This window comes from Leucopleurus acutus (assembly GCF_964270905.1).
Source record: "Leucopleurus acutus genome assembly, chromosome: 9".
Lineage (NCBI taxonomy): Eukaryota > Metazoa > Chordata > Mammalia > Artiodactyla > Delphinidae > Leucopleurus > Leucopleurus acutus.
The window spans coordinates 47,358,643-47,372,431 of NC_139144.1; the positions used below are offsets into that span (position 1 = coordinate 47,358,643).

A 13,789-nucleotide genomic window follows, 5' to 3' on the forward strand; every position below is an offset into this window, starting at 1 on the left:
TTTTGGTTTTATTTTCATTACTCTAGGAGGTGGGTCAAAAAAGATGTGTTTTTCCTATGTTTTCCTCTAAGAGTTTTATAGTGTCTGGTCCTACATTTAGGTCTTTAATCCTTTTGGAGTTTATTTTTGTGTATGGTGTTAGGGAGTGTTCTAATTTCATTCTTTTACATGTAGCTGTCCAGTTTTCTCATCACCACTTATTGAAGAGGCTGTCTTTTCTCCATTGTATGTTCTTGCCTCCTTTGTCATAAATTAGGTGACCATATGTGTGTGGGCTTATCTCTGGGCTTTCTATCCTGCACCATTGATCTACATTTCTGTTTTTGTGCCAGTACCATACTGTCTTGATTACTGTAGCTTTGTAGTAGAGTTTGAAGTCAGGGATTCCTCCAGCTCCATTTTTCTTTCTCAAGATTGCTTTGGCTATTCGGGGTCTTTTGTGTTTCCACACAAATTGTAAAATTTTTTGTTCTAATTCTGTGAAGAATGCCATTGGTAGTTTGATAGGGATTGCACTGAATCTGTAGATTGCTTTGGGTAGTATAGTCATTTCACAATATTGATTCTTCCAATCCAAGAACATGGTACATTTCTCCATCTGTTTATGTCATCTTTAATTTCTTTCATCAGTGTTTTATAGTTTTCTGAGTACAAGTTTTCTGCCTCCTTAGGTAGGTTTATTCCTAGGTATTTTGTTCTTTTTGTTGCGATGGTAAATGGGATTGTTTCCTTAATTTCTCTTTCTGATTTTTCCTTGTTAGTGTATAGGAATGCAAGAGATTTCTGTGCATTAATTTTGTATCCTGCAACTTTACCAAATTCATTGATTAGCTCTAGTAGTTTTCTGGTGGCATCTTTAGGATTTTCTATGTATATTATCATATCATCTGCAAACAGTGACAGTTTGACTTCTTCTTTTCCAATCTGTATTCCTTTTATTTTTCTTCTCTGATTGTCGTGGCTAGGACTTCAAAACTATGTTGAATAAGAGTGGACATCCTTGTCTTGTTCCTGATCTTAGTGGAAATGCTTTCAGTTTTTTACCATTGAGTATGATGCTTGCTGTGGGTTTATCATATATGGCCTTTATTATGTTGAGGTAGGTTCCCTCTATGCCCATTTTCTGGAGAGTTTTTATCGTAAATGGTGTTGACTTTTGTCAAAAGTTTTTTCTGAGTCTACTGAGATGACCATATGGTTTTTCTCCTTCGATTTGTTAATATGGTGTATCACACTGATTGATTTGCATATACTGAAGAATCCTTGCATTCCTGGGATAAATCCCACTTGATCATGGTGTATGATCCTTTTAATGTGCTCTTGGATTCTGTTTGCTAGTATGTTTTTGAGGATTTTTGCATCTATGTTCATCAGTGATATTGGCCTGCAGTTTTCTTTCTTTGTGACATCTTTCTTTCTTTGTGACATCTTTGTCTGGTTTTGGTATCAGGGTGATGGTGGTTTTGTAGAATGAATTTGGGAGTGTTCCGCCCTCTGCAATTTTTGGAAGAGTTTGAGAAGGATCAGCATTAGCTCTTCTCTAAATGCTTTATAGAATTTGCCTAAGAAGCCATCTGGTCCTGGACTTTTGTTTGTTGGAAGATTTTTAATTACAGTTTCAATTTCATTACCTGTTTATATTTTCTAATTCTTCCTGGTTCAGTCTTGGAAAATTGTACCTTTCCAAGAATTGTCCATTTCTTCCAGCTTGTCCATTTTATTGGCATATAATTGTTTGTAGTAGTCTCTTATAATCCTTTGTATTTCTGCAGTGTCAGTTGTGATTTCTCCTTTTTCATTTCTATTTTTATTGATCTGCGTCCTCTCCCTTTTTTTCTTGATGAGTCTTGCCTAAAGGTTTATCAATTTTGGTTATCTTCTCAAAGAACCAACTTTTAGTTTCATTGATCTTTGCTATTATTTTCTTCATTTCTATTTCATTTATTTCTTCTCTGATCTTTGTGATTTCTTTCCTTCTACTGACTCTGGGTTTTCTTTGTTCTTGTTTCTCTAGTTGCTTTAGGTGTAAGGTTAGATTGTTTATTTGAGATTTTTCTTGGTTCTTGAGGTGAGATTGAATTGCTATAAACTTGCCTCTTAGAAGTGCTTTTGTTGCATCCCGTGATTTTGGATCACTGTGTTTTTGTTGTCATTTGTTTCTATGTATTTTTAAATTTCTTCTTAGATTTCTTCAGTGATCTCTTGGTTATTTAGTAGCGTACTGTTTAGCCTCCATGTATTTGTGTTTTTTACAGTTTTTTTTTCCTGTAACTGATTTCCAGTCTCATAGTGTTGTAGTCAGAAAAGATGCTTGATATGATTTCAATTTTCTTAAATTTTCTGAGGCTTGTGACCCAAGACGTGATCTATCCTGGAGAATGTTCTGTGTGCACGTGAGAAGAAAGTGTGTTCCAGCAGAACTATGTTACTAAGTTTCATCTTCTAGTATAGTTTTGCTTAGCAGTTCTTAAAGAATTAGCAAATATGTGTCTGATTATCTCATCCTCAAAAAATTAGACCAATTTTACTTCCTTACATTACTGTTCTTAAATGTTACTTAATGTATAAAGGAAACATTTTAATGGTATACACAGCTAAGCTAAGAGACATCACAATTTCCAAAGGGTTCCTTTTTGGCCTAATGAATATAACATAAAAATTTAACTCTAGGAAGAGTAAAATGGCACAACCTTTTGGGATGGTAATTTTAGCAATATTCATCAAAATTTAAAACGTGCAAATGCTTTGACCCAGCAGTTTCACAGCCAGGGAATTGTCTGCCAAGAGTACACTATGTTTTCTAAAGCACTGCTTATGATGACAAAAACTGAAAACAATCTAAATGCCCATCAGTAGGGGACTTTTAAATTATGGTACCTTCATATAGTGATTCAGTATATATTAGCATACATACACATATTTGGAAGCATATACAATAAACTGTGATTAATGCTTATATCTGCTAAGCAATATTCAGAGTTGGAAAAAGTTTCTTTTTCAATTTTATAAATATAAAATTGAACTGTGTGAATTTTGAGATGAACTCTAAATCAGTTTTAAAATCTACACATTATCTGAAGGAATTAGATACACATTTGACATAAATTAAATCATATTTTAGTTCTAAAAAACCATCAGATAGATAATTAAGCCAAATGCTACTTGATGTTTTCTTTTGTTGAGTATATCTTTAAAATGCGGTCAAATATAAGTTCATATGCAGGAGTGTCCAGATTTCTTTTCTGGGACAGAGGTAATTTATAAAGTATTTTTGATTAATTCAAATGGATCAGAGACCTAAATATAAGAGAAAGCTAAAACCATAAAACTCTTAGAAGAAAACACAAGAATAAATCACTGTGACCTTAGATTAGGCAATCTTTTAGATATGACCCAAAAGAAAATGAAAAGAGAAAAGACAACCCACAGAATGGGAGATATTTTCAAATCATATATCTAATAAGGTATTTTTATCTAGAAGGTAAGAACTTTATAAAGACCTTTTACCAATCAGTAGTAAAAAGACAACCTAATTTTGAAATGGGCAAAGCATCTAAATAGACAGTTTTCCAAAGAAGACATACAAATGGTCAACACCATGATGAGATACCACTTCACATCCACTAGAATGGCTACAATAAAAAAGACACATAATTACAAGTGTTGCTGAAGATGGAGAAATTGGAAGCTTCATACACAGCCAGTGGGGAGATGTAACATGGTACAGTGCAGCCACTTTGGAAAGTAGTCCGGCAGTTCCTCAAAAGGTTAAACAGAGTTACCATACAAGCAGTTCCACTCATGGGTATATACTCAACAGAAATGAAAACATCATGTTCACACAAAAACTTGTATATAAACTTCACAGCAGAATTACTCATAATAGCCAAAAAGTAGAAACAATGGAAATGTTTATCAGTTAATGACTGGATAATAAAATCTGTATGATTGAATATTATTTGGCAATAAAAAGGAATGAAGTACTGATACATACATACATACATACAGTCCACAATATTAAAGAAAAAAGTGACTCAAACATCCCATGTAACCTTACCTTGGACACTTCCTCTTTCCCGTTATTTTCTTTAATGAATACCTTTTCTAATTCGGGACTTATTCCTTCTACATTGCAGGGCACACGTGAAACAGATGATTTTGGCACTGATACATTTGATAGTGGCATAGGGACTGATCTTGATCCAGTAGCCTACAAAACAGAAGATAAGGTGTTATCAAATTATTTGTGGCCAAAGAAATCAAGAACTAAAGAGCATGGTAAATCTTAAAAGAGAAACTCAAGGAGCAGAGTTATTTTGAAATTTCAAATACAATATAAATTCAGATACACATACAGCAGTTTCGGTTCCAAAGTAAGGTAAAAATTACAGAGTCAAAGTAATCCTTTATATAAGTATAAAGGTACGATTGTAAACTGTACACACTTTTCCAGTAGAATGGCAGAAATCGAGTGTCCTCTGCGCTGTTTAATTTTTTTTCTTTTTTGTTTTTACTGGAAAAGCATAGTTGAAATCATGTAAGTTAAGTGTATCACATGACACTTCAGCTCTGCTCTGTGCCTGTGTATGTGTTCAAAAGATTTGTTCCCTGCACTGTGACGATTACCTTCTAGTATTTTTCATTTCCATTTTATCAACCATTTAAGAAAGGCTTTTGGATTACTAAGTAGTTTGGCAACAATATCGTGTTAAGTTCAGTAACACTCACTTAACAACTATAAGGTTGCTTTCAAAAGTCCTTTGGAGGAGTTGTCAAAAATTAACCACCTCTCATAGCTGTCCTGCCAGAGGTACCACAAAGTGTAAGACAAGCCTTTTGATGCTCAAGGAACTTTAAGAACAGAAAGGAAATAAGAAAAATAAAGATGAACAAGGTAAAAAAGAACAGTATATGATCTCTACCTTATTCTGAATGATTAAAGTTGATATATATGATTCATAATGAGGTAGACAGCTAGTCATTGATTAAATGAATAATATATTTCCCATACTCAGTGCGGTGCTCCTGCCATCTGTAAACTGCTGCCCACGAATGTCCTTTGTCTCATTATTAATGCATGAGCTTTTTTCATATTAAAGTTGTAACTCTTTGTCATACATTTACTGTTTACTTTAGCATGAAATATCTTTCAGTACTTTTATGGTTTTTCATATTTAAATATTTAACCTACCGTGATTTATTTTTGTGTATGTTATGAAATAGTATTTTTTCCCACATAGTAATCAAACTGCCCCAACATTTCTTTATGGATTCTGTATTTGATTTCCTTGAGTTGTTACTTGATAATCCCTATACAGAGCTCCACTTTAACTACTATAACTTTATAGCAGTTACATTTTGCATTTTGGTATCCTATAGGGAAAGCCTTTTCAAATTTTCTTTTTAACTGGCATTACTTTTCCATATTACCTTTGAAAATAACTTTTAAAGTAATAAAACAATTCCTTTTACATTTCCATTGGAACTCAATTTGTATGTTAATTTTGGGCAAATTACTATTTGAAAAATATTGAGTCTTCCCATGCATGAATGACTTCCCATTTGTCTCTATATTATATTTCATATCCTCAATAAAGTCTTATAGTTTGCATATTTCTTTTAAGCCTAGGCATTTTATATTTTTTATTATATATATACTAACATGTTATTGCTAGTTGTAACATAATAAGAAATATGTACTTGGTTTCTACCCCTGGTTCCTGACAAGAGTTCCTAAAATCTTATAATTTCCTGAGGGACAGGGGCAGTAGGAGCATCTTTTGTTCCAATATTTGGTTTCTGACACCAGTCCTGACACATAGCTCCTAAATCCCTTGGAATTGCCTGGGAGATAGGACCAAGAGTTTTTTGTTCTAATGAGGTGACTCTTGGTGGGTTCCTGAATAGGTTCCAAATGGGGGGGCTGGTCACTAGAAAGAAGCCATGATTAGAACCTTGGAACTTCCAGTCCAACCCCCATCCCCCTCATCCTCTGGTGAGGAGAGGGGCTGGAGACTGAGTTAATAATTAATCATGCCTATGTGATGAAGCCTCCCAAAACATCCCTACACTACGGGTTCAGAGAGCTTCCAGGTTGGTGAACACACATCCATATTCCAGAAGGGTGGCACACCCCAACTCCATGTGAGCAGAAGCTCTTGCACGTGACTTACTTACAGACGTTGCCCTGTGCACCTCTTCATCCTGCTGTTCATCTGTATGTATCCTTTATTATATCCTTTGTAATAAACAAGGAAATGTGTTTCCCTGAGTTCTTTGAGCAGTTACAACGAGTTACTGAACCTGAAGAAGGGACTGTGGGAATCCCTTCTTTATAGCCAGTAGGTCAAAAGTACAATGACAATCTGGACCTTTCAACTGGCATCTGAAGAGGGGCAGTTTTGTGGGGCGGAGTCCTTCACCTGTGAGGTCTGTGCTAACCCCACGTAGTTAGTGGTATAACTGAATTGGAGGACACTTGGTTGGTGTCTGGCGAGTCGGAGAATTGGTTGGTATGGGAAAAAAATCTCACACATTTGGTGTCAGGAATGTTATAAGCAGAGGGAAACAGTAGTTTACCTTTACTAGTATAGGAGAAAACAACTGATTTTTATATGTTTACATTTTATCTGATCATTAAGTTCTCAGTTTTTCTCCTTTTTATTGTAAAAAATTATAATCATAAATATAATTAAACAGAATAGTATAATGAACACTCAGGTGCACGTCATCCAGTTCCAAAACTTATCAACATTTTCTAACTTTATTTCATCTAAACATCCACTTGTTTTTGTTCTTTGAGTATATTAAAGCACATTCTAGACTTCATAGTTCATCTACAACTATTCCAGTAGGTATAGCAAAAGATAATAACAATAATAATTTTTTTTTTTTTTTTTGCGGTACGCGGGCCTCTCACTGTTGTGGCCTCTCCCGTTGTGGAGCACAGGCTCCGGACGCGCAGGCTCAGCGGCCGTGGCTCACGGGCCCAGCCGCTCCACAGCATGTGGGATCCTCCCGGACCAGGGCACGAACCCGTGTCCCCTGCATCGGCAGGCCGACTCTCAACCACTGCGCCACCAGGGAAGCCCAAAAGATAATTATTTTTAAACATAACTACAATGCCAAAAAATTCAATGTAAATTGGGAATAAGTGTATAAATTTTTTCTGTTAAATCAATATGTCAATAGATATACTATAAATGCATTGGGCTCTTACAGAAAAGGTGTTTGAAATAAACAAAATAAGAATAATATATTAATTCTTCCAGATTAAGAAGAAAAAGTAAGGCATATGTGAATTTTCTCTTGAAATGTCTGAGGCTTGCTTGCCAACTACATGTTTGTTTTACAGCTTTGATGAGGTATAACTGACATACAATAAAATCCTCCCATTTTAAGTATGTAGCTCATTGAGCTTTGTAAATATATAGTCATCCAGTTATCAGTATAATCACATTTTAGAAACTTCTATCATCCAAAAAATTTCTCTAGGGCTTTTCTACAGTCAATTCCCACCCCTAATACTTTGCATCATTTTGCTTTTTTGAGGATTTAATGTAATGAATCATATAGTATGTAGCCTTTTACTTCTGACTTCTTTCACTTGCCATGATGTTTTTGAGATTCAACCATGTTGTTGTAAGTACCAGTAGTTCCTTCCTTTTTACTGCTGAATAGTATTATACTATATGGATGTATGAAGGGCTGTTTATCCATTCACCAGTTCATGGATATTTGTTGGCTTCCATTTTTTTTTTTTTTTTTTTGCGGTACGCGGGCCTCTCACTGTTGTGGCCTCTCCCGTTGCAGAGCACAGGCTCTGGACACGCTGGCTCACGGGCCCAGCCGCTCCGCGGCATGTGGGATCTTCCTGGACCGGGGCACGAACCCACGTCCCCTGCATCGGCAGGCGGACTCTCAACCACTGCGCCACCAGGGAAGCCCTGGCTTCCATTTTTTGACTCTTATAGATACTGCTGCCATGAACAATGATATACAAGTCACTGTCTGAACATATGTTTTTATTTCTTGTGGACAGATACCAAAGAGTGGAATTCCTGGGCTATATGGTCAGTGTATGTTTAATTTCTTAAGAAAATGCCAAACTTCTTTCCAAAGTAGCTGTACCATTTTGTGTTGCCACCAGCAATGTGTGGCTGTTCTGGTTGCCTCACATCCTTATCAACACTTGGTATTGTCAATATCTTCCATTTTAGCCATCCTATCATTAGTTTTCTAATAGTTTAGTAAATTCACTTTGATCTTCTAAATATACAACAATATCGTATGCACAGTGATAACATTTCTTACTGCTCTGTCTAGAACCTCTAAACTACTAGCAAATAACATCAATAATTACAGACATCTATGACTTCACTTTTATTTTAACAGAAATACTTCCAGTATTTTATTGTTAGGATCTAACTACATTTGCAGTTAGTCCCATTAGGAAGTGTCCTATTTTAGGATAAGTTTTTATCACATATGGATACTGAGTTTTTATCAAGTGTTATTATGTTATTCAGCATCTACTTTGACTTTCTGATGCAATGAACTAACCTAATACATTTCCTAATGTTGAATTATCCTTACATTTGTGAAACAACCCCTAATTAGATTTTTTTGATATACTACTTGGGTTTCTCCTGCTATACTGCCTATATTTTATTTACTAAAATTTACATTAATATTTGTAAGTAAATTTGGCCTAGAATAGCATTACCTGAAGTTTGTTCCATGGGGATGTGAGTACATGTTTGGGGTGGGGGTGGGAGGACAAAAAAACTAATTCTCAATTTCTTCCTAAGTCAGATAGGGGTAAAATATATCAAGAGACACAGAGAGAGATGGGTTAAGGTACTATTAGGAAGATTAAATAAGATAATGCCCAGAGTTGCTTAGTAAGTGAATGAGCTAGGATATCAGCCCAGGCCAGTAACAGTCATCCTTGTGACCACTACACTCTGTTATGTCTGTTATTAAAAGATTACACATATGGCTAAAACAAAAACTTCTTAAAACAAACATTGTAATGTAACAGAGCTAGAGATTTACATTAATTTTTTTTTAATCCTAAAATGATGGGTTCTCCTTTATAACGAACCCTTTAAAAGGAATTATTCCAATCTGGACAAGAAGTTAGCCTACCTGGGTGTGATTGATTGCTATATGGTTGCCATGGAGAGGTGACTGACGATCCTTCTCTTTACTGTGCCGACTGCTCTGCTTACTACGTTGTAGTTGCTGCCTCAGTTTGGCAATCTGCTTTGGGGAGAAGGGATGAGAAGCAAGAAGAGAACAGAAGTGAATACCAAGCTTTAAGTATTTATTTCTTTAATTTTAGATGTTAAAAAAATAAAATTTCTATCAAAGATTTCAAGAAGAGACTATTTCACTACAGTGATTTATTCTCCAAGTTTTAATAATTAAAACTACTGAAAATAAGAAATAAATATATGCTACAAATGCTTCACTTATACGATTTAAATATTGTTGGTAAATACATAGACTAAATTTCCCCAGATTATTTCATATTTTACCTTTGTAACACCAGAAACATCTTCCCCTTTAAACACTTTTTCTAAGATGAAAAACTAGTATTTCACATGCCTATTGATTAAAGTCAAACCCAATCTCTTAATATAGGGACCTCATTAAGTTTTTAAGTTCCCATTTTATATAAACAAAATGGATCTGGTAGACCAATTACTAAACACTTTAAAATTGTAAATCCCATGGTGTAAATCGTATGGCATTTAGCATTAGTTACTTGTTAGTATTTAATATCTTACTATTATATTACTCTTAGTCACAAAATCTTTATTTTCCAGCTTTACTGAAACATAAATGACATATAACATTGTGTAAGTTTAAGGTGTACATTTTTTTAAAAAATAAATTTATTTATTTATTTTTGGCTGCACTGGGTCTTCATTGCTGCAGATGGGCTTTCTCTAGCTGCAGCGAGCGGGGGCTACTCGTCATTGCAGTGCGCGCAGGCTTTCATTGCAGTGTCTTCCCTTGTTGCCGTGCATGGGCTCCAGGGTGCACAGGCTTCAGTAGTTGTGGCATGTGGGCTCAGTAGCTGTGGCTCACGGGCTCTAGAGCGCAGGCTCAGTAGTTGTGGCGCATGGGCTTAGTTGCTCTGCTGCATGTGGGATCTTCACAGACCAGGGATTGAACCTGTGTCCCCTGCACTGGCAGGCGGATTCTTAACCACTGCACTACCGGGTAAGTCCCTGTACAACATGTTGATTTGATGCTATTATATATTGCAAAATGACACCACTGTAGCATAAGTTAATACCTCCATCCCATTACATAATTACCATTTCTCTTTGGGGGTGAGAACATTTGAGATTTACTCTCTTAGCAACTTTCAAGTATATATAATACAGTATTATTAACTATAATCAAAATTCTGTACATTAGATCCCCTGAACTTACTCATCTTATAATTGGAAGTATGTACCCTTTGACCACTCCCCTTTACCCTCCAGTCTAGCAACCACCACTCTACGCTCAGTTTCTATGAGTTTAGTTTTTCTTAGATCCCACAAACAAGTAATACCATACAGTATTTGTCTTTCTTTGTCTGACTTATTTCACTTAGCATAATGCCCTCAAGGTTCATCAGTGTTGTTTACAAATGGCAGGATTTCCTTCTTTCTCATTGATGAATGTATGTACCACATCTTTATCCACTTCTCCATTGACAGATACTTGGCTACAGTGACACAACTTTTTTCAAAACAAATATAACTTAGGAGTGTATTCTCCTAAATGGAACTGTAGAACTCCCAGACTTAAGGCTTAAGAGAAAAGTCATTTCTACAATATGGCTTGGAATTCATTAAACTATTAACATATTTTAGGTGCTATATAATCTTCTTAAACTGTGCTAGACCTGAAGTAAAATATACCTGAGCATTTTCAAAGGGAATCATTAGCAATTTGGGGGAAGTTACTTAATATTGGTATTACTTTCCTTGTAGAAAAGATGACATCAATCAATTAATAGTTACTCCTTGAACACATACAGCGAGGTCAGTTTTATGTTACCTACTAGGCGAAGTGCAAATACAAAGTAAAGTGTGTAAAATATATTGATTTCCTCAAAGAGATGTTTAGCAAAATGCTTACTTGGAATAACCATGGCAATGAAAAGCAAAATAGTTGCTATTAAAGCCTGTTAATGGTCAAGGGGAAATGTATATAGGTTGCTGGAAAAACTTACAAACAGAAGAGAAGCAGCATGGAAGAAAATAAAGCACCTAAAAGAGTAATCTATACCCTTTATTTAAAATAAGATCCTCTAATTTTTTGAAACTCTTTGTAGCTTATGGACATCCCATACAATTTCCTTGCAAAGATATATAAATAAGATTATCTATGTTAATATTTGTGTTCCTTGCTCTCTGTTGAAATGACATCGTTTTCTTCTAGAGAACATTAATTTTCATGAGAAAAGGAATCAAAATTAGTAGGTAATCATTATAAATCAAGAGAGATTATACTCTATGATAAAAATAAATAGAATTTCAAATTGTACAAGTTATTTAATTAGGATAGGGGTATAAAATTAAGTGTTTTCTGAATATTAATGATGTTTCAGTGGTTTTTCAAAACTGGCAAGAGCTTGTAGAGAAGAGCCCATAATGCTTACAGATTAATCAAAGCAATTTGTACTTTTTAATTTTTAAAAATAATCTTTAAAAATAAACAAACAAAAATAATCTGAAAATTGATCAATCCTAATCACTCTTTTTAAAGGCCTTTGAGATACCATATTAAGCCGGAAAAGTTTTTGTTCTAAATAGCTTTACCAAACCCCTGAAAACAAAAAGCATACATAATGGTACACACCTTACTTTGCTTGGAATATCAGCTTAAACTATGCAACCTTATAGTTTCCACACAATACTGTTTATCTTTTTTTTTTTTTTTTTTTTTTGCGGTACGCAGGCCTCGCACTGTTGTGGCCTCTCCCGTTGCGCAGCACAGGCTCCCGACGCGCAGGCTCAGCGGCCATGGCTCACGGGTCCAGCCGCTCCGCGGCATGTCGGATCTTCCCAGACCGGGGCATGAACCCGTGTCCCCTGCATCGGCAGGCGGACTCTCAACCACTGCGCCACCAGGGAAGCCCTAATACTGTTTATCTTTGGATTATAACATAGTTCTGCTTTTGTTTACAACTTAGAAGAGATCAGAGTAAAAAGGAAGCCCATCTTAATATATATACTCAAAACATTACAACTCTTACTCAAGAACCATGTAAAATGAAAATAAGATATAGGGCTTCCGAAGCCATCTCTTCTCCCTAAGTTCAGTACCAGTAGACAGTAGACACACAAAGGTATCTCTGGGAGGAAGGGGCAGAGGGTGTTGTAATTTCCACCCTACACTCACACACCCCTCCCATCTCATCCGTAGTTCCAAACCTCTGCCTAAGACAACCTCTCTAATCAATCCCATGTCCAATGCATCACACAAAGCTCTTGGTCCTCACTTCGGTGGGCCTACCCACCCTAGTTACTACAATGAAATGCCCATACAACCTTCCTTTACAAAGGGAACCCAAAGTTATACTGACTGGATTTCTTAAACTATAGATGAATCTTGCTTGTGTTTCTAAATATCCATTAGCAATGCTGTGGCCTTAAGGAAAAAATTAAGAATGGACTTTGAGGGTATTATACTAAGTGAAATAAGTCAGACAAAGAAAGGCAAATACTGTATGATCTCACTCATATATGGAATCTGAAAAAATAAAACCAAAACCAACTCACAGAACCAGAGAACAGGGTCTGGTGGGGGGCAGAAAATGGGTGAGAGTGGTTAAAAGGGTACAAGCGTCTGGTTATAAGATGAGTAAGTTCTGGGGATGTAATGTAAAGCATAGTGACTCTAGATAATAATACTCTATAGTATATTTGACAGTTGCTATGAAAATAGATCTTAAAAGTTCTCCACATACACAAAAATTATAAAAATTTTGAGGTGATGGATGTGTTAACTAACCTTCTCGTGGTAATAACTTTGCAATATATACATATATCAAATCATTATGTTGTATATACCTTAAACTTATATGATGCTATATGTCAATTATATCTCAATGAAGCTTAAAGAAAAAAAATTAAGAGGGAAGGAGATAGGAGCATTCTCTAAACATGAAAGGGGTCCTAGGCACGTGAGCTCCAAAGTTTGAAAAAGTTAGGGACTAAGTAAGCCTGAGTCATAAAGAAGAAATAATATTGTAGAGAGAAGAATTAGCACAAATACAAAGCAATGACTAAAATATTTGTGGAATTAGATGAAGAAAAATCAGAGACTGGCCCCACTGAAAAGCTAAGAACTAGGAACACATTTCACTGTAAACTTTTGGAAACGTGATAACATCACCCTTGTTTATTTGCTATTTTTGTCCTGTTAGTTTCCCCCACTATTGTTAACATTTAAAAACAGGAAAAAAGGGCTTCCCTGGTAGGCCAGTGGTTAAGAATCTGCCTGCCAATGCAGGGGACATGGGTTCGAGCCCTGGTCCAGGAAGACCCCACATGCTGTGGAGCAACTAAGCCCGTGCACCACAAGTACTAAGCCTGTGCTCTAGAGCCCACGAACCACAACTACTGAAGCCCGTGTGCCGCAACTACTGAAGCCCGCGCCTAGAGCCCATGCTCCGCAACGAGAAGCCACTGCAATGAGAAGCCCGCGCACCGCAACGAAGAGTAGCCGCTGCTCGACACAACTAGAGAAAGCCCACGCGCAGCAACAAAGACCCAAC

The 13,789-nt window shown here is 36.0% G+C and overlaps 1 protein-coding gene across 2 annotated transcripts in view; it reads right to left on the reverse strand.

Moving 5' to 3' along the window:
* Positions 1-13,789, reverse strand: part of GLCCI1 (glucocorticoid induced 1) — a 119,891-nt gene that overhangs the window by 20,583 nt on the left and 85,519 nt on the right. Inside the window, exons 4-5 of one of the 2 annotated variants that reach the window (XM_082846294.1) lie at positions 9,151-9,264; positions 4,058-4,210 (exon numbers count right to left, since the gene is read on the reverse strand). In XM_082846294.1, the coding sequence (XP_082702420.1) occupies positions 4,058-4,210; positions 9,151-9,264 (267 nt within the window). Of the gene's footprint in view, positions 1-4,057; positions 4,211-9,150; positions 9,268-13,789 lie in introns of both variants that reach the window. The other variant, XM_082846293.1, reaches the window with a different exon arrangement.